This window comes from Elaeis guineensis, chromosome 3 (genome assembly GCF_000442705.2).
Source record: "Elaeis guineensis isolate ETL-2024a chromosome 3, EG11, whole genome shotgun sequence".
Taxonomy (NCBI): Eukaryota; Viridiplantae; Streptophyta; class Magnoliopsida; order Arecales; family Arecaceae; genus Elaeis; species Elaeis guineensis.
In genome coordinates this window covers 26,791,566-26,814,028 of record NC_025995.2, presented here as the reverse complement: position 1 = coordinate 26,814,028, position 22,463 = coordinate 26,791,566, and the positions used below count along the sequence as shown (strand labels likewise).

At 35.2% G+C, this 22,463-nt stretch overlaps 1 protein-coding gene across 1 annotated transcript in view; it reads left to right on the top strand.

The window, feature by feature from the left end:
• Positions 1-22,128, top strand: part of LOC105034021 (uncharacterized) — a 46,349-nt gene extending 24,221 nt beyond the window's left edge. The window contains 7 exon segments of the mRNA XM_029261480.2: positions 2,978-3,099; positions 3,211-3,423; positions 3,633-3,905; positions 4,020-4,167; positions 4,613-4,746; positions 20,751-20,831; positions 20,914-22,128. Coding sequence (XP_029117313.2) covers positions 2,978-3,099; positions 3,211-3,423; positions 3,633-3,905; positions 4,020-4,167; positions 4,613-4,746; positions 20,751-20,831; positions 20,914-21,000 — 1,058 coding nt within the window. The 3' untranslated portion in view covers positions 21,001-22,128.
• Positions 22,129-22,463: the final 335 nt, after the last annotated feature.

Sequence of the window (22,463 nt, the reverse complement as noted above, 5' to 3'; positions counted from 1 at the left end):
TGGGTTCAAATTGAATGCCAAATGGACTCGACTCATTGTACAAAAGTTTGTTAAAAAATCTGGGCCTACTTCCATAAGCTATGATGAACCTAAATCCAACATGTATGAAGACCTAGCCTCACCTAGAATCACCAAGGAGGTGGGTAGGTTTTGGGTCTAATTTGACCCTAAGTTAATATAGGTTGAACACCTGACCCAACCCCACTTGCATCCCTTGGCATCCTTCACAACATATGATAGTCTAGGAATGCCACTGACAATTAGCCTTACAATATATTAAGGAACATTCTGAAGATGAAGAATTACCACACCATCTTAACCTGCAAGCCTTATGTTGTTGGACATCTAGGGGACAATAACAACATCTCTTTCTCCACCTTGTCCACCCTCAATTATGGCGTAAAGTGACAGAATGATCTCTCAATGGTTGAGTATATCTATGCAGATCATAGTAATTTCGAGATTGGAGAGAAAAAAGAAGAAAATGAGCCATTTCACACATGTGGCCAAATTTTAGGCCTGAAACAAAGTAAAGCGAAAAGGCATAAAGAAAAGAATGGTAAAAAGAGATGTTCCAAGTTAATTTTATGCTGGAATTGCACTAATAGCATAAAATCATCTATGTTCAAATCTATAGGTGCTGGGAAATCCTAGCTTGCCTTGTATCTTCGCATAATCATGCCTAAAGTTGCAATCTTATCTTAAAATTCTTTTTCTTTTTGAGAGAGTATATTAATAAACAGAGAGGTAGTTGTTACATGAATAACCAGGTCCAAAATAACATAATGAAGGCTATTACAATATCCATTATATGTTAGCACATTAAACTCCTAAAACACCATATAAACCTGTTTATAAATTGCTGACAACCTTATACATGGAATGTCCAAAGGCAATATTTGTAGGTTTTCCTTGGAGTTGGCTTTGGAGTTTTCCTGGGAGTTAGTGCTGTAACAATATATTAAGGAATGGGTAAGAACCTGTATTTTGCTTGCTTGAAAGTGGCACAGGAAATGGATCTGGATGCATGGTTTGGAAACAGGTTTGGCACAAAAGAATTATGTTGGCATAACAGAATTGTGATGCCTGCTTCATGGGTGTCATATATTTGTGCTAGTGGATACCTCAGCACTGGGAAGTGTATTTATCATGCTAGAGCAGGCTAATGCAAACACAAGCTGTGATAACTTCAGTCCTTGGCTTGCTTTGTAGACATCATATATCTAGGAAAACAGGGTAGGCAAATTGTTTTCAGTGTTCTCTATGGTCTATAGTGAGACAGCATAGGACTGTTAGCTGTAGGATCAATGCTGGATGGGATTAGTCTTAAATAGAAATGAATTGTTAGAGAACTCATGAAGTTGCACTCCAAGTTGCCATAATACATGCTGTAGCTTTTTGTTAGTTGTAATGGTTATACACTTAGGGTATCACTATAGACTAACTATCAGTCACAGATTCGTTAATTGTGATTACAGTTAATTTCTAATTAAGGCAAAGCATGCATTTAATTTTTAGGGAAAGAGACACATATGAACGACTCTTGTGTTCTGTGTGATCCCAACCTTGTATGGTATGATAGTCTCCCAGCTAGATAAGTGGTTTTGGTGCCCTTAAATTGGACGACAATGTGGAATGAACTGTCTAGAAGCATGTAATATAGAGTTGAAGACTAAGTGAAATGTCAATAGACACATGAAAGGACTGTCTTAAAGTTGAAATTTTCGTTTTCAGACTCTAAGGTGGTCAATCATTCGGTTTTGTGGGATGAAGGCTGTGTAAGTTATCCATGCAGCTTGTTTTCCTCTTAATCGTTAAGTGGCATGAAATGCTTAGGTAGGAATGTTGGAGGGTATGATACCATGCTTCTTTTTAAGTAAATGGCAATGAGATTTGCTAGCTAGTATAGATGCCAGGACTCAAGATCTTGTACGGTAGGGGAAGGGACAGTTGAAGTATATGGTTAATAAAATTTGATTCCTTTGTTGGAAAAATCATTTTATGATTTTAACTGGTTTCTCAATGGTTATAGACAACAAGATTTTCCAGGCTTGTCTATGTTTCTAAATCTAAGCCTTCTGCATGTTCTGACTTCATACCAATTGTAGAATTCAGATAAATTGCGTAAGCTGTAGTTTCTTTTTTATTACTCTATCGCACTCTGAAGTGTCTCTAAGATTTATATCATTGTTCACTAATCTCTATCTTGATGTTTATTTAAACTTCTTTTTTCTTGTTTGTTCTGTTACGAAATTCATCTACATGATTTTTTACATGTCTTGCTCGCAACTAAAATTAGTGCTATTGTCTCTTCAGCTTTGTTTTAAATATTATTTCTGAATTTAATTTTTGTAAGCATCATTGCATGTTCATTTAACATTTCTTGCAAGTTTTATGGAGTAGTACTTAAAAGATTAGGCTTAAAAATGTGAAGACTCCACCTAAATAAGAATTGATTGTACCTAAACTTCCAGAAAATTTTGAATTAGGAACAAGAATGTTAATAGAGAAAATGTCTATGGTTACCTTGGGTTCATACTTAGCCTAATCTTATCCATATTTATGGTTTTCTATTATAATTCATTATTAAATATCCTTCAACTAATTGCAGAGACAAAGAAAATAAAGCTGGATATACTTGGGCTATCATGCAATTCTTTTTAAGTCAAAAAATTGTATATAGTATCTGAGACAGACAATAGATACATTATCTGATTATTTTTTAGCCATAGGAGATTCAAGTTGTATGCTTATGGGTGCTCAGATAATGATGCAACAGTTCTTTTTTTCTTATTCTTCATTTGGAGGAGTTCAGTGACTATCCCATAGTGTGCTATATGACAAGAACAAAATTGTTTGTGTTCTGTGTCAACATGTTGAAACATCTGTTCAATGATCATTAATGTGCTCAACATGTTGCCCTCATCACTGTACAATTTAACTTTTTCCTTATGTGGTCTTACCTTTATATCCCCAGAAAACGATTGTGGCGCTTCTAGTACTGAAACTGCAAGTATTCCAAGCAGAAAAGATATATTTGGAACTGGCCTGAAAAATGCAGTTGGTGAATACAATTGCTTCTTGAATGTAATTATTCAGGTGAGCATCAGAAAAGTTCTTAGTGACACCTGCTATACTTCTGAACCTCTGATTAGTTTGTTACCATCTAGTTCAAACCCTAATCATGCTTTTCTTTCATATACCATTCAGTCATTGTGGCATTTAAGACGATTTCGAGATGAGTTCCTCAAAACATCATCAATGCATGTGCATGTTGGAAATCCTTGTGTTGTCTGCGCACTAGATGATATTTTCACTGCTTTGACCAAAGCATCTGAGGAGGGACAGAGAGAAGCTGTTGCACCTACTTCTCTACGGATTGCTTTGAGCAATTTGTATCCTGATAGCAAATTCTTTCAGGAGGTAATTTCAAAGAAGCTTGTCATATACGATTTTGTGTTTTTATCTTGAATCCCAAAAAGTTTGGACAAGCTTGATACTTGAAGGTTATCCTTATGTAGCTTCTTATTGGATGAGGTGGTGCTGAGTCTCGTTCAGTTGGCATGTGGTTTTATAAACACTTTCGATTTCTTCATTGTAGGAGACTTGACAGATCCAATTTATGTTGACAGGCTCAGATGAATGATGCTTCTGAGGTTTTAGCAGTAATCTTCGATTGCTTGCATAAGTCGTATACATCTTCTGGTGAATGTGATGCTGAATCACTTGAAAGTAATAGCGTGGGTTCATGGGACTGTGCAAATAATTCTTGTATAGTACATTCCCTTTTCGGAATGGACATATATGAACAGATGAACTGTTACAGTTGTGGCATGGAGTCCAGGCACCTGAAGTATACTTCATTTTTCCATAACATTAATGCAAATTCACTAAGAACAACGAAGGCATGTCTTTCACTATTAAGTTAATGCATAAGCTTGTCAGTTGTTGCTATCATGGTATGCGATAACGTCAGCCATCTTCCTTTTCTTACTAATTATCTCCAATTCTTTTGTCAGATTATGTGTCCAGACAGTTGTTTTGATGAGCTTTTGAAGATTGTGGAGATGAATCACCAGTTAGCTTGTGATCCAGATGCACGAGGTTGTGGAAAACCAAATTATATTCATCATATTCTTTCAAGTCCACCACATGTTTTTACAACCGGTAATTTTGCTGGCTTTTAGATTAACGTACTACTCTTGCTTAGGAGTGCAAGTAGGTTCGTGGACTTTGGTCTAACAGAAGCTAGACTAATGCCATAAATCTGTACTGAAGCCATATTTGAGTCCCAATTGCAGGACTTTAGAGTTACTTTATATTCATGCTGCTCAGCGCAAGTAGGTAGAAACACATGGGCTCTGAAACAAACCAGAATGCCATAAATTTGCACCTGTGTCCCACATTTGAGTCGCACTTGGAGGCCCTGTTTGCCAACAGGGTTGTGATACAACCATGAACCAAATTTTACCTATACAGAGTTGGGATGGTTGGGTCCCAGTAAATTTGGACCAAGACCTGAACTGACCATGTGCACCCTTATTTTTCATTGTGCTAAACTATAAAGATATATTTTTGATGGCATTTCTTGTTGATTGGTTTTATTTTGCAGTCCTAGGTTGGCAGAATACAAATGAAAGCGTAGATGACATATCTGCAACTTTGGCAGCTATTACTATTGAAGTAGACATTGGTGTCCTCTACCGTGGTCTAGATCAAGGAAGCAAACATTCCCTGGTTTCAGTGGTATGTTCAGAACAAAGCCAAAAGATTTTATTTTTTGCAGCAGTATGCTGTTGTCTGAGTCTACTTTGGTTCAATTCAATTTCGTTATATTTTATATTTGTGCTCCTCCTAAGTTGTATTAGAGGTGAAAGAATGGTACAAGTCCAAAGTACTCCTGGTCCATGCTCAAATACGAGATGGTACCTGGACAGTGCAATAATAGTAAGAAAATAATTGCTGCAAGGGAGAGGAAAATTATAGAGGTGTGATTATTAGGCAACTCCCCCCCCCCCACCCCCCAAGGTGATACTTTAAATGTCACGCCCCTGATCCGAGATTTTTAATCGAGGGTCATGGCAACCGCCGCATACTCATAGAAAACTCTTCCCATAAGCATGCAAGGCATCTTATCATACTATCCTAAAACAACAGCGGAATAATTAGTCAATAATTTAAATCCAAAATATAACGATCTAAATTTCTTCTTTAATATCTTAATAAATTCAACAATGATTCATAGGTCTTACACCAAATTCAATAAGACTTTCAACCTAAAATAAAAGTATAAGGATTCTGCTTCTGATCACTCTTCCATTCATATCTTGTATCATCTTAATTTCTCAACATCTGTAAAAACAATAAAATAGGAGGTAATGAGCTAGACAGCCCCGTAAGCAATGATCACTTTTCAATAGATTTCATCAGGCATTTAAGTAAATCATTATTTATAGAAAATAAGTATACAGAGTTCATCAATTTGAAATCAATTTCAATTATGCAACATAATTCATGCCAAATTCACAATTCAAGTTTCTTTCTAAATTTCAATTTTTTCATTCTTAAATTCTTTTCGTCAACCATGAGCTATGACCACATTTTTTCTGTGGCAGGGTCATAATACCGCGTATCTGCTTGCGGTAGGCTGCGAATATCTGGCAGCCATGTCCTTTGGAACCGCTGGTCTCTCTGGCGGTTTGTCGCTGGTCTCTCTGGCGACATGTCGCTGGTCTCGCTGGCGACATAAATCCTCAGGACAATCAATTGCCAACGTATATGCCCCCATTGGCAGGGTCCTTTACATAGTCAGGTTGTCAATTCATAGTGTTTCTTATATCATAATTCTTCATAAATCATATTTCATATTCTAATTTCGATAATAAAACATATAATCATGTAGTATCGAAATCAATTAATATAATACATCATGAAATCAATATGTTCAAACATGCTTCACCACAACATTTCAAATAAGATATTTTCATAACAAAATACCATTCATCTAATTCATGCATCGTTTCACAAATCATGTCAGAAAAATACATTATAATTTACCGATAAATCTAGAAAAAATGAAACATTACTTACCTCGAACGATTCCAATAAATCCACATAATTCTATAAATTTTCTTCCAAAAATTCTATTCGTAGATCATATCGCGATATCCCATGATCAAACATCCACAATCCTATACAGAATCAATTTCAATAATTAGAAAGAATACAAATATCATATTTCAACGGTTTAGATTGAGTCCGATCATCTAATTTCATCTAATCAAAATCTAATTAGGACCTAAACGATCCAAGGTTTGACTATCAGATCAAATCGGATTCGAAGTGATAGGATCGAGGTTTCTTCATCGATTTTATAAAATCAAGTAGAGAGAAAATCAGAGGAGAGAGAATTCATGAGGTACAATTCGAATTGATCAGGTGACACAATCCAACATTACGATTGGTCCAATATCTCGATTGGTGAAATCAACATGATCAAATCAAATCATGGCTAGATCGGAATCATGGATGATCAAATCTAAAGATTCATGGTCTGATTAAGATGGGTGCCAGTACGCTGTCTGACAATCATGGATCAGGATTCTTCATTAGAATCAGATCAGGACTATTGAAAGAATTTTCTCATTGATAAATCGATCAAGAGAGAGAAATCGATCGAGAGAGAGAAATGATTTTAGAGAGAGAAAATTCTAGAGAGAGAAATTTTTAGAGAGAGAAAACTCATCTTGAACTCCTCAGACGATATGATTCAACAAATTCGATCGATCAGATCAAATAATGCTAAGATTATCATGTGGACAATTCAATAAGATCATGAGAAATAAAATCTAAAAATACTTGATCTGATCAAAGTGGATGTCGGTGTACCATCCGACGATCACAGATCAAAAAATCCATCACGAGGATCATTTAAATTCATCATCATTTTTCTCAAAATTCTAGAAATCTTAGGAGAAATAATCTAGAGAGAGGATTCTAGAGAGAGAAAGTCCAATTCTAGATAGAGAAAATACTAATTCAAGCTGAAGAGAGAGAGGGAAGAGAGAGAAACTCTCTTTCTCATATTTTATTATTTATTTCATTATTTATTAATTAATTTTATTTTTCTCTTTCTTCTTTTCTTTCTCTTTTTTTTTTTTTTTCTTCACGGAAGAGAGAGGAGAGAAAATCCTATTTATTATATTATTATATTATTATTATTTTATTTTTCTTCTTTCTTTTTTTTTTCCTTTTCCTTTTTCTTTTTCTTTTCTTTTTCTTCTTTTTCTTTTCTTTTTTTCTTTTCTTTTCCTTCTTCTTTTCTTTTTCTTTTTCTTTTCCTTCTTCTTCTTCTTCTTCTCCCGTGGGTTCCTTTGGGCCAAAACAGGGGACCGTGAGGTCCCCTCGTTGGTTGGCCTGCCGGCGGCGCAGCCGGCATGGGCGGCCGCTCGCCGATAAGAAGAGGGCCAAACCGGTGGTCGGCGGTGACCACCGGCGACGGCAAAACGGCAAAAAAAGAAAATTCTTCCGCAACAAAATCCGGCGACTCCGGTCGCCGACGAGCGTGCACATCGGCACGGGAAGGAAGGGGGAGAAGAGAGGAAGAGGAGGAGGCTTACCTCCGTCGCCGGCGAAGCTTTTCCGGCGAGAAATTGGACGGCACAGCGACGGGTCTCCGTGAGAAATTTCCAGCGATTGCCGCCGTTTTGCCCCGGGATTTCTCGATGAGAGGAGAGAGGAGGGTTCTCCTCCTTAAATAGAGCCGGAGGGAACTTGTTTCCGACTCCGATTAGAAGCCGGTGAACGGAGGAAGACGACTCCCTTCGGGAGTTCTTCTCCTCTGTTTTTCTTTCTTTTTTTTTTTGTTTTGGGCTTTGGATTCGTTGCTTGGGCCGGGCCTCACATTCTTCCCCTCTAAAAGAAATTTCGTCCTCGAAATTTTTCTTACTTGAGTCTTCATAGTTTCTTACTTGAATCTCATCCTCAAATATTTCAATATTTTAATTTTTGATATAAATTCATTCTTAAATCATTTCATAAGGAAAAAGTCAATACATTAATTTCGATCTGAAACGAAACCATTCATTTTCTTATTTATCAAGACCAACATCTCAAAGATTTTCAATATTTCAAGATTTCGAAATTATGATCTCATTTCCTGTAAAAAAAATTATGTTCAATACCTCATGACTAGATCAAAATCAAATCTATCTCTTGTGAATCAATGTCTCTATTTTTGCATAAGAACTTCATTCATCATCATCATTCATTTTTTTTTATTTATTTCAAAATATTTACCACTCTTAATTTCAACCCATCATAAGATAGGAAAAACATACTTATGTGAATCATTTGATGATATCCCAATCAATCAAAATTCAAAAATGTTTTCTCTTATTCGTACTTTCAAAGGTTGAAGATTTATCATTTCAATCTCATTCTCGAACTTTTGATATTTTAATTCTCGATACAACTTCATCATTAAGTCATTTCATAAAGGTCAATATCACCATTGTTGATTGAATCAATATCACTATTTCTAGTCATCGAAATTTTCTTACTCAAACCCTCAAACTCTTAAATATTCTATTTTCTTGAAACAAATTTTATCATTAAGTCATTCTATAATAAAAATCAATAACTCAAAAATTGATCTAAATCAAAACTATATTTTTCTTATAATCAAAATCAATGTCTCTATTCTAAGTAAGTATATCAATTTTCTTTATCTAAACATTAACAACTCTTAATTAATCGATTCATTTTCAACTTAAATTATAAATAACTCCAATCCATCTTTTGTAGAATAATCGTCAATATCAATAGATAACCTCAATCTTTTCCATTCAGTCAGAGAAATAATAATGATCAAAAGAGTCCAAACTTCAAATTTTATTATACTTTGGAGATAAATATTTGAGTATAATAATCTAAGATCGAAATCATCATTCGATAAATAATCTCAAATTCTTCCTAATAAATAGAGAATTATAAAATTTAATTCTGGGATAGAAAAAATTTATCTCTAAATATTCTAAATCTAAAATCAAAAATCAATGGTCCACTCATCCTAGAATTAGGATGCTAATTATTTTTGTAGCATAGTAGGTGGAAGCTCTACTTTTAAAAATCACATTAGGATATCTAAAATAATTCAAAATTTTAAAATATTATTCTTTCTAATATCCATGAATTTCTTGTATCAAACTATATCATTTATTATAATTCTTTGACTCAGAGAATCAACATTCCTGACTTACTCAAAGTAATCCAGATTACCATGCTTCCGCTGCGCACTCTGATCTAACAATCAAAATTTCTTAGGTTCACCAAAAAAAAGTTTGATCAAATTATTTCTTTACCTTATCAATAGAAAAGATCTAAAATTTTAAATTTCAATTGAAGTCAAAGATTAACTTTCGATTCTCATTCATACTTTTATTGGTGTACAAAAATCTTGATTAACCCTTGAGTCCAATATCATATTTAAAGCCATCATATAGATTTACTATAATCAATATGAATCAAATCTCAATTCTCATATCAATTCAATTCGATAATTTTCAAACCAAAAATCTTTATAAGTCAAATTAATGAAGAAAAGAAAAAAAAAAAATCCTTCGATGCTCCACCAAATTTGGACATAATCAGAATATATAAGAATTTCAAATCATTATTTTTTTCTAAAATTTCTATCATCAGGATCTTCAATATCTATCAAATATCCTTTTATAACAATCATACAAGCTTCAAAAAAAATCAAATCTCCATTTAATAGTAGATTCAATTAGGGACCTCGTTAACAAAAACAAAGGAACTCCATATCAATTTCTAAATCCAAAATTTCTAAATTGTAAATTCACATGGATCCCTTGATCTGAAATAAATATAAATCAGATCTTAATCTAAAAAATATCAACCTCAACAATAATATCAGAAAATCTTTTGATCAACTTAGATACGAAATCTTTAAATTGAAATTTCATACACATCAGGTAGTCTCCAAGAGACATAATAAGATCTATTTTCTAGATCTAAGGATGATGATTAAAGATTTCAGTACGATGAATATCCTACAATCTCAAAATCAATTTCATCAATAAGAAATAGACTTCTTTGCAATATCTCCAAATATGCATTCATCCTAATATGCCACTTTATATATAATCCACATACCAATTCAATTTCGATAAATATTCCAATCAAGCATTATAAAAAAAACTTTCTTAGCCCATTCTGGAATAATATTTTATTATCAAATCTTTATCTTGCCAATAATAGTCAACTTCTCAACTAGAAGTAATATCATAGTCTTATTTTCACATCGAATTTGAACTTACGATTCACTTGAATAACCAATGATCAAATTAATAACCACAATGCATAATAAAATTTTATGTCAATCCTTTTGTGATTACTTTCGATCAAGATTTAACTAATCATATCATGATCAATAGATCATCCATCATATTTCAAACTTCATATGTTATAATCTCTTGCGATCCTTTTATACATAATCTCAATGTTTAATCAAAATTTATAAATACTTCTCCCACTACAATTATCAAAGATCTACACTATAATGTCCCTAGTGTTTATCCACTTACACCAATTCTATATCTGATTTTATGTTTCATAATTCATCCACTTATGCTCTGATACCATATTAATTGTCACACCCCCGATCCGAGATTTTTAATCGAGGGTCATGGCAACCGCCGCATACTCATAGAAAACTCTTCCCATAAGCATGCAAGGCATCTTATCATACTATCCTAAAACAACAGCGGAATAATTAGTCAATAATTTAAATCCAAAATATAACGATCTAAATTTCTTCTTTAATATCTTAATAAATTCAACAATGATTCATAGGTCTTACACCAAATTCAATAAGACTTTCAACCTAAAATAAAAGTATAAGATTCTGCTTCTGATCACTCTTCCATTCATATCTTGTATCATCTTAATTCCTCAACATCTGTAAAAACAATAAAATAGGAGGTAATGAGCTAGACAGTCCAGTAAGCAATGATCACTTTTCAATAGATTTCATCAGGCATTTAAGTAAATCATTATTTATAGAAAATAAGTATACAGAGTTCATCAATTTGAAATCAATTTCAATTATGCAACATAATTCATGCCAAATTCACAATTCAAGTTTCTTTCTAAATTTCAATTTCTTTCATTCTTAAATTCTTTTCGTCAACCATGAGCTATGACCACATTTTTCCTGTGGCAGGGTCATAATACCGCGTATCTGCTTGCGGTAGGCTGCGAATCATCTGACAGCCATATCTTTTGGAACCGCTGGTCTCTCTGGCGGTTTGTCGCTGGTCTCTCTGGCGACATGTCGCTGGTCTCGCTGGCGACATAAATCCTCAGGACAATCAATTGCCAACGTATATGCCCCATTGGCAGGGTCCTTTACATAGTCAGGTTGTCAATTCATAGTGTTTCTTATATCATAATTCTTCATAAATCATATTTCATATTCTAATTTCGATAATAAAACATATAATCATGTAGTATCGAAATCAATTAATATAATACATCATGAAATCAATATGTTCAAACATGCTTCATCACAACATTTCAAATAAGATATTTTCATAACAAAATACCATTCATCCAATTCATGCATCGTTTCACAAATCATGTCAGAAAAATACATTATAATTTACCGATAAATCTAGAAAAAATGAAACATTACTTACCTCGAACGCATTCCAATAAATCCACATAATTCTATAAATTTTCTTCCAAAAATTCTATTCGTAGATCATATCGCGATATCCCATGATCAAACATCCACAATCCTATACAGAATCAATTTCAATAATTAGAAAGAATACAAATACCATATTTCAACGGTTTAGATTGAGTCCGATCATCTAATTTCATCTAATCAAAATCTAATTAGGACCTAAACGATCCAAGGTTTGACTATCAGATCAAATCGGATTCGAAGTGATAAGACCGAGGTTTTTCATCGATTTTATAAAATCAAGTAGAGAGAGAAAATCAGAGGAGAGAGAATTCATGAGGTACAATTCGAATTGATCAGGTGACACAATCCAACATTACGATTGGTCCAATATCTCGATTGGTGAAATCAACATGATCAAATCAAATCATGGCTAGATCGGAATCATGGATGATCAAATCTAAAGATTCATGGTCTGATTAAGGTGGGTGCCAGTACGCTGTCTGACAATCATGGATCAGGATTCTTCATTAGAATCAGATCAGGACTATTGAAAGAATTTTCTCATTGATAAATCGATCAAGAGAGAGAAATCGATCGAGAGAGAGAAATGATTTTAGAGAGAGAAAATTCTAGAGAGAAAATTTTAGAGAGAGAAAATTCATCTTGAACTCCTCAGACGATATGATTTAACAAATTCGATCGATCAGATCAAATCATGCTAAGATTATCATGTGGACAATTCAATAAGATCATGAGAAATAAAATCTAAAAATACTTGATCTGATCAAAGTGGATGTCGGTGTACCGTCCGACGATCACAGATCAAAAAATCCATCACGAGGATCATTTAAATTCATTATCATTCTTCTCAAAATTCTAGAAATCTTAGGAGAGAAATAATTTAGAGAGAGGATTCTAGAGAGAGAAAGTCCAATTCTAGAGAGAGAAAATACTAATTCAAGCTGAAGAGAGAGAGGGAAGAGAGAGAAACTCTCTTTCTCATATTTTATTATTTATCTCATTATTTATTAATTAATTTTATTTTTCTCTTTCTTCTTTTCTTTCTTTCTCTCTTTTTTTTTTCTTTTTCTTCACGGAAGAGAGAGGAGAAAATCCTATTTATTATATTATTATATTATTATTATTTTATTTTTCTTCTTTTTTTTTTCCTTTTTCTTTTTCTTTTTTTTTTTTCTTTTCTTTTCCTTCTTCTTTTCTTTTCCTTCTTCTTTTCTTTTTCTTTTTCTTTTCCTTCTTCTTCTTCTTCTTCTTCTCCCGTGGGTTCCTTTGGGCCAAAACAGGGGACCGTGAGGTCCCCCCGTTGGTTGGCCGGCCGGCGGCGCAGCCGGCATGGGGCGGCCGTCGGTAGGAGGGGGTGACTCGCCGATAAAAAGAGGGCCAAACCGGTGGTCGGCGGTGACCACCGGCGACGGCAAAACGGCAAAAAAAGAAAATTCTTCCGCAACAAAATCCGGCGACTCCGGTCGCCGACGAGCGTGCACATCGGCACGGGAAGGAAGGGGGAGAAGAGAGGAAGAGGAGGCTTACCTCCGTCGCCGGTGAAGCTTTTCCGGCGAGAAATTGGACGGCACAGCGACGGGTCTCCGTGAGAAATTTCCGGCGATTGCCGCCGTTTTGCCGCGGGATTTCTCGATGAGAGGAGAGAGGAGGGTTCTCCTCCTTAAATAGAGCCGGAGGGAACTTGTTTCCGACTCCGATTAGGAGCCGGTGAACGGAGGAAGACGACTCCCTTGGGAGTTCTTCTCCTCTGTTTTCCTTCCTTTTTTTTTTTTGTTTTGGGCTTTGGATTCGTTGCTTGGGCCGGGCCTCACATTAAATCTTGCTGTAGATGATCTACATGTTATTCTCTTTATGAAAGAGGCACCTTCTGCCTTCAACTTATACTGAACCTTTTTCCAAGTCTACTTTTAAGTTGAGGAAAGAGATGTTTGATCGCCTTCTTTTCAATGATTGCTCTTCATCTATCATCTCAAATAGATCATAACTGCTAGTTTTGTAGTTTGAAACCTTTGTTCCATTGTCTTATTTATATTATATAGCAACTTTGGTTGCAGGAAATAAGGTTTGGTCTTAGCAATTGTCTTTTTTTTTTTTCAAGGCATGACCTAGTTGATCTAATCAAGTATAGGTTTGTCTTGATATAGCCTCAAACCAAGTCATTCTTTGTGTAGTTTTCCACTAGATGTCCCCGTATTATGGTCTTCCATGTCCTGCATGTGCATATCCACATTTGTTTGGCCACAGGAATGGTGCAACCGGTGCTGCTAGGGTTTGACGTTGCTACAAAACCAATGCACCTAGAGTTTTCATCTTAAAAATGCAAATAGGTTTGGAGAACTTTATGTTTCAAACTGAATAAACCTTGTCTTTCAGTACTAAATATATTTTAATAGATTTTGGACAATAGTGAACTAAGCAATTAGAAAAATCACACATACCAGCACTAAAATATCAAAGCCACAAGTTATATTCCAGAATAATCTAAAGTATAAGATGATGGGACAATGAAAATAAAGGATCTGACACGCAAGCAGAAAAAAGCTGGGTTCAATGATCCAAGAATCAAACTAATCTGAAATAATGGGGAAAGGAATCTCAAGCAACAAGACAGAAGGAGAGAGAGGTTTCAGGGAGTAAAATAGGATGGGGATACTAAAAGAGAGGAAGAAGGAACTGTCTGATTGTGAAGGTTGCATGACAATGTATAAAAGGAAAGGTACCACAAAATGGCCAAGAATAGAGAGATGAGGAAAAAGGAGTGAGCAAGCAAAAAAAAGTAGTGGAGTAGCAGTACGCAGAAAAGGGGAATAGCAAGAGCGTGGTTAGCAAATAAGGTTCTGATGCTTCAACATATGTCCCTGAAAGGAGAAGAGAAACAGAAGGCGGTACTTGGCGAATGAGGATTCATAAATCTGACCTTAAATAGTTGGGAAAAGGCTAGTCGGTATGATTATGAATATGTTATGATACTTCACATCTGTCTGCAACTCTCCCGTATATCTTTCTTTTCTCCTTAGTACTCCCTGCTCTTTGCCCTTGTCTTCCTCTTCTCCTTCTACTGCAACTTCCAGCTATTAGAAGACTGCACATCATTCTGTTCTCTTCAGCTGTAGAATCTTGCTCATTAGAAATGTTTACATATCAGATCTGTCCTTCATTTGATGATGAACAACTGAGTTATCAGAACTTGGTGCCTGTTTGCTTCTTAAGCTGTTCCCTGTTCTCCTTCTAACCTTACTCCTTTGAAGTTTTCTATACTGACTTATTTACAAAGATATTTATCTACTCAGAAAAGTGCAGACTTTATCTTTAAATATTAGGACTTCCCTTTTCTCACAGCTTTGCAGATGGGCTGCTACCTTTTGCAGTTCAACTCCAACCTGAAAACCAGCCTTATAAAATATCCTCTTGCTTTCCAAGGCTTCTAGATCTCAAATTATCATGCTATTACCTACAAGTCAACTATTAAATATCATGTCAGATCAGACCTGGTATTTGAGTTAAATTTTGCCCCAATACTGATATAGCACAACAATTAACAACAAATACCACCTCTATACTTTTCTTTGAGTGGTAACCCAGTCCATTGATGCATCAGAGTTGGTATTAACTTTTAGTTCATCTATACTAAACTTGTTTGGCCTCTGAAACAGGGCATGGATTTTCTGTTGCAAGAGACAGTAAGAATAAATGAGAAGAATATGGATGAGAAGAAAATGAATGCAGTATAAAGAGAAGAACAAGGATAAGAAGAAAATGAATGCTGAATAAATGAGAAGAACATGGATAAGAAGAAAATAAATGCATGATATGGAAGTGGAAGCTGCCAAGATCTTTCTTTAAATTGTAACATTTGAATCTTCTAAAGGCCTATACAGAAAAGACCCCTTGATGACATGAAAAGAAAATCCTGATAATACAAAACCTAAATGTCCAATAATAAGTTTCCAGAACAATCAGAATATCAATCTTCTTAATCAAATAATCTAAAGGATATTTATGAAACTAGTATTCAAATTCATGATTGGAAGAGTTATGAACTTGATAAAAGTTTGTGAGCACTTCACTGATTTTAGTCTTAAATTAAATCTGAAAACTACAGAAAAAGAATTAATTTTAATCTAGAGGAACTTCTATAGGCGATGTTAAAAGAATGAAGAACTACAAGAACACTAAATATCAGATATTAGTGTTGGGCCTTATGTGGTGCTCCCAAGGCTTAGGGGATCAAGGCTAAGGCCAAGGTCCAAAGTCCATAACGTGGTCATGGGGTTTCTAGGGCTAGTTTGGGCCCTAGGATGAAAGGTTGTCAGCCTTTCGGATCATAAGGTTCAGGGATTTTGGGCCTTGAGGGGCTAACTTATATTTGGGCTAGGATTAAGTCCAAGATTATGAGATTGGGTCAAGTTATGGGTGCACATGGGCTTGGATGAGCGCAATCTTATATTGAGTTAGCCAGGGGAGTTTTTTGGATTGGGTCACATTGACCCTGTATATAAAGATACATTATATTCTGACTCAATGAATCGAAGGAATACTCAATCATTTTCTCCCTAACCTTCTCTCTCTTCCTTCTTCTCTCTCTGGTCTTCTCCATGTCCTAGCAGCAAGAATCTCTAGGGTTTCTTGGCTGCCCACCTCAACATGGAAAGAAAGGAGGCGCTAGGGTTTCTAGCGCCCTCCTTGTGCACACTCCCTTTTTGTGCGCCCCCTTTTGGCCGCCCAAGAGGAGTTCCATGCTTCATCTTTTGTTGTTTGGGGGCTTCATCAAAGGTACTTTTAGGTCCTAAAAGGTGAGTTTCAGATCTGGTGGAGAAAGAGTTCAAATCGCAGAAAGAAATTCTGCCGACAAGATTTATAAGGCTGCTGAAATCCTGAAAGCTGTTTTTGTTTTGCATGGTTGCTGGTCTTCAAAGACCTCCACGATCAGATTTTTGCTGTTTTCTGACGTCCACAACTTGGGGAAGTTGCTCCAACAATTAGAACCTCAAGAAGCATAAAAAAATCCCTAGGAGACTTCAAATCCTAACGAGCATAGTTCATAGTCAGTATGAAAGATTGAAACATGAGGTACCAATGCCAATAAGGGAACGTGGATATGTAAAAATGAGAAGTACCCTTGATCAACGATGGAATTAAGGGATAGATGGACTCAAGGTCGGCAGTCCCAGTACTAGGACTTATGCCGATTGCCCGGCAATACAGTATGGTATGGTTTCATGCCATGCCGACTCGCCACATATTGAGAAAGGGGAGCCGGAGAGAGAAAGGGAGAGGGAGAAGGGAAGAGAGGGAGGGAGGGAGAGAGAGAGAGAGATGTTGGGAGAGGGAGAGAGAGGGGGCTTGGAAGCCTTCCTCCACTGCTCATTTGCAAGCCCTACTGGGTGGAGCCCTTGTTTCAAATGAAATAGGGGCTCGGCCAAATGTTTTTTGGTGTTCTTTAAGTGAAGTCGGCATAGTTCGTTGTTGATTGGGTGATACAGGGCGATACAATCATACAACGAACCTTGGGTAGACTAAAAAGATCAACTAGGATGCATGGTATATAAGATGATGAGTTCACAAGTACTAATAGAATTCTAGGTTCCATGAGACAATTTTGTAGTGCCATGAGTCGTTATGATGATATATTTAATAACTTGGAATATAGGCTGTTGACCGGTAAATTTACATAACTAATAGGTAGAATGGCTGGGAGGAAAGTTAACATAGCTTGCTTGCAAGAGACTAAATGGATAGGAGACAAAGCTAAGAAAGTTGGTAAGACAATTTATAAACTTTGGTATACTAGAAAAGGTAGGAATAAAAATGGAGTAGGAATTATTGTAGAGAAAAGTTTAAAAGATGAAGTTGTAGATACTGAGAGAGTAGGAGATAGAATGATCTGGATAAAATCAGTGTTAGGACAGGAGTTTGTTAATATTGTTAGTGTTTATGCTCCTCAAGCAGAATTGGATGGTGCTACAAAGCAACACTTTTGAGAGCATATGGATGACTAATTCAACAGATTCCTAGTGGAGATACAATATTTATTGGAGGACAAGTATTCATGATGGCATGACCTAGTGTCAGATAATAACCACTTTAAAAAGGACCCTCACTTGATAACATTTTTAAAATGGGCATAATATTAGTCAAATAGACTTTTTCGTTACTATGAAGACTGATCAAATTTTCTGTCAATATTATAAGATTATACCGGGTGAATTTAACCACTCAGTGTAGATTAGTGGCTTCAAATACGATTCAATCCAAAAGCAACTTCAAAACAGAGAATCCATCTCTTCAAATAGATCCACTAGGGCTCTTACTAATCACTTTGAAAATTATGTAAAAGATGAGGCAAGCTACAAAGCTCAGCAAGTAAGCTTTGCATTGCTCAAAAGAGTTCCAGCATCTATGGTGAAAACAAATGACTTAAAAATAGAACATGCGATCAACTTATCCTTAGAAAGTTAAAATAGAAATCCACTTCAATCATTTTATAATAAAATCACAAATGCAAAGCTTTCGGCAAGATATATGATGCTAAAATGGTTCAAAGCACAAGTTTTGAGCAAAGTTCAATTAATTCACAAACTATAAATGGAATACTGATTCGAGATAAAATGGTCAAAGCACAATTTATATCACAAAACACTTATATTCCATAATTTCATATTGTCTTGCAGAGCTTCACTTGTACTCACTTCAGACAATGTTGCATAAAATTGTTAATAAATTAGATGAGGCCACATGAATCTTTCCTAATAAGGTAGATGAGGTAGATGAGGCCACATGAAATCCTCAAGGCCCACATATACTGCTTGGCCAAGGGTGCGCATATGCTTGCCAAGAATTCACATATACCACCTTGTCAGTGGCTGGAAGAGATCCTCATCGATTATTTGATTGAGGCTGAATATGGTTAGAGGTCCACATATTTTTCTAGTTCGATATTATCTTCAGATTTGAAAAGAATTTCGTAAATGGCATTTGAAACCATCCACTCAAAGGATTATATACTTTCAAAATTTGCATATTGAAATCAGAAAAAAATAAATTCAAACAATCTTGTGAACAAACTTTTCAAAGCACAAAAATTCAAAGTCTTTGCAATGGAAAATATATGCATAGTACCAACCAATTTTAAAGCTGGAAAAGAAATTAGAGTTCTAAAGTTCAAAAATTTTGGAGTTCAAAAGTTTGAAAATCTTGGTAAGAACTCATAGGTTTCGAATTCCAGAACAACTTTAAAGTTGAAGCTGATTTAAGAATTCAAAATATGAGAGAAACTTCCTAATCTTGAGACTAGCATATGGGTACATGCAATGCGCATTTCATAAAAATTAAATAGATTAAAAATAACAAAAATACTTAGTAAATAAATAAAATAAAAAAATAAAAATAAAAAGGGAAGATAAAGATTGGAGGTGGATAAAGTTGTTAGAGAGAGATAAAGACAGAGGGAAATTAAGTTTGTCAGAGAGTAGTTGGGATAGAGAGGGGGTTTTGGGGCTTTAGAGGGATCCCATCAAATGCAGGAATTGTGTGACTGAGGATTTAACTTAGTTGTGTATGTTTATGTTTCCATGAGTGCCCATGTCGGTTATTATTATGTAATATAGTTTTGTTTGTCACTCGGATAATAATCTATTCATGAGCAAATTTGACTGACCCAAAGGATCCCCTAACACTTTTTTTATATGGTATAGATTTAAAACCTTGAAGTGATATAGTAACTGCAAAGAGATACAATATTCAGACTTTCAGAGAATATAAAATAAACCCTAAGATTTGAAAATTGACTAGGTTTGATAGCTTTATAATGTTACTTTGTTTTGATATTAACTTATTCAAAAGAAGACCCATGCTTAAAAATCACAAAGCAGCGCTTGGATTTAAAAAAGATAGGAAAATTACTTGGAAAGGATAACCATAGATTTTGAAAAAGTTCATTTAGTTTAGAAGTTCTAAACCATACATATGCTGAAAAGTGAATTCTGGCCACTAACCAAATCAAACTTAAAGGCATGGAGAAAGTTACTTACCTTATGATGCAAATGAAATCCTATACCTCATCCAAATCTCCACCACCACCATCATCATCGTTATAACCTTTTCTTCATTTTCGTCTGTCTTCTTCTTCTAGCCTAACCTGCTTCATTTCCTTCACCTCTAGCTTATCCTCCCTTGCCTCTGTTTATAGGCAAGGAGAGTCAGCTTAGTGTGGGGTTCACTTGACTAGATAGGTCCTCCCCACCACCTAAGTAGGTTGGTTGCTAAGGTTGGCTAAGTAACTCGGCAAGCAGGCTACTAAAAGACAGACAGAGGAGCAGTCATTTACATGTAATGCCATCTAAGTAACTTATAAACAAATAAAGAAGTACACCTGCATTGAATTCAATAGAAATACTTAAAACAGATTCAAGTCCTTAGGATTAAAAGTTGATCCCAAATTTCAACTAAAATGCAAAGATATTTCAACTTTCTCCACAATTTGAGTGCATCCTGGCCTTCCCCAACTAAAATTTTCAACATTCCACTGCTAAGATATTTCTCAAATCTTAGATTTTTATGAGTTCTATTATAGCTAATCCTTGCTAAAATCCAGAAATCTGGATGGAAAAATAAGTCTGGAAAGCATGCATCTAAAATTGTGATTAGATCCACTTGGCTCTTCTGCAAATTGTTTCATTTTCGGATTTTCACATGCTTTTGATTCTATGCATGTTTACATGTGCCTGTTTGTATGTATGTATTTTTCTAGTTATTTGGTTGGGTTGTTACATTATATCTACCTATTTTGAACAATCCAAGATCATTTCTTCATCATGTTATTGTTGCTATTTTATGTAAATTTTGGTTTATAAACCAAGTGGTCCATGCCATTTCTGCCGGTGACTCATCAGCAAATATAAGAACACATTTTTAAAACTGTCTTATATTGTCAGTGTAAATGTTTATTCTCGAAACTTATTCATGCTTCAAGTTTATTCTTAACTTGGTGATCACCTTTTCTTTTCTTGATATTCAGGTCTGTTATTATGGTCAACATTATCACTGCTTTGCATTTGAGCATGAACAATGGGTTATGTATGATGACCAGATGGTCAAGGTAACTTCCAGATAAGTGCGGTGCTGCTTCTTAACTTTATTCATGATTGATCATTTATTTTGACCTGAGTAAATTCTAACAGGTGATTGGTGGTTGGAACGATGTTATTAGCATGTGTGAAAAGGGACATTTGCAACCGCAAGTTCTTTTCTTTGAAGCTGTCAATTAGTTGATTCTTGCAAGTAGATATACCTGAAAATAGATGGTCATCATAAATCTCTGCTTTTCAGCTGCTGTTTATGATCACATCATCTAGGTGCTATATGGATAGATTGGCATACTGTTTGTGCCTTTGATCATCAGAATGAGCTTGGCCAAATTTCACTAGTATGCTCTGGTGATCACATGAAGTGCTGGTGCATCAATAGATCAGCTTTTCTGGTTTTGCAGTGCTCCTTAACTACCACAAGCATAAGAAAATTCTTCATGGACAACAATGATTCAGGAAATCGATACTGAAGGAACAAGTAGTTTCCTCCTTTTTACAAGTTAAAAGTCAGCTTCTCATCCATGAAAAAGGCTTTGTTTTTTCTTCAATAAGGTGGTACATATATAGGACTATGAGTTAGCCTTATTTATACCATCTTGAGGTTGAAGGTTACTAATTGCAGGCAAGACCTGCTCAATTTGATATAGTTCATAAGTAGTTGTTGTTCAATCTATACCTCTGAGTTGAAGTGCAATCTTGTGCATATAATTTGTACCCCACCAAAAATCCTTATTCTGATTTTTCTGTGCATAATGAGGATGCCAATGGAAAATGTAATGCTTCCTGATTCATCCTCCACTGAAATACTTTGAGAATTATGGTGATTTGATTAGCTCACTACCAGACACTGGGGAAACTAAGGAGCATTTACTTTTTCCTTTGGCTTGTACCTCAGTGGAGTGGCAACATTGTGAAGTATTTATTACATGATGAGAAGAATCATAAGAATGGTTGGCTTTTCATATTCTCCTAGAAGCCTTTTTTTGAGAAAGCTCTTAGAAATCAATTTTTGTTTATTTTTATGTTTTAGGGGCAGTGAAGATGTGATGATGATGATGAAAAAGGTTGGTGCAGTAATTGGCTTTTCATGTTCTTTTAAAAGTTCATCTTTATTGCTCTCTTTTATTTGTGGAAGAGTTTGATGCATGTTTTTTTCTTGCCAAATAATAGGTTGTTTTAAGATTTCCAATATATGGTTCCATATTTGTAATATGTGCAAATGTAATAAAGCTATAGGTAAGGGCAACAAGTATTGTTCTCTGTATTATTGATTTTTATTTCTGAATTCTGATAACCATGGCAACCCCATCATCTGGCACTGGTATTCTGAGTATGTGTTTCGTTGTCATATCTGTTCCTTTACCTTTCTTCGGCAAAGATTGAATGAAAGTTATGATCATGATGATGATGATATGAATCAGAGCCATGCTCAGGTTTTGGTACCTGAGAAGATGGTCTATTTTCTTCTAACATAATTTCCATTTTCAAAGTTCAGGGAGTACTCTGGAGAATGTTTGATGTACTTTTCTTGCTCCCAAGTGACTTCTGTACTAATGTTATTGCACAAACCCATGGTGTTACCTGTGTTCTACTGAGAATAGATGTATCTGTAGGTAAGAGCAGAGTAACAATGTAGACATTTC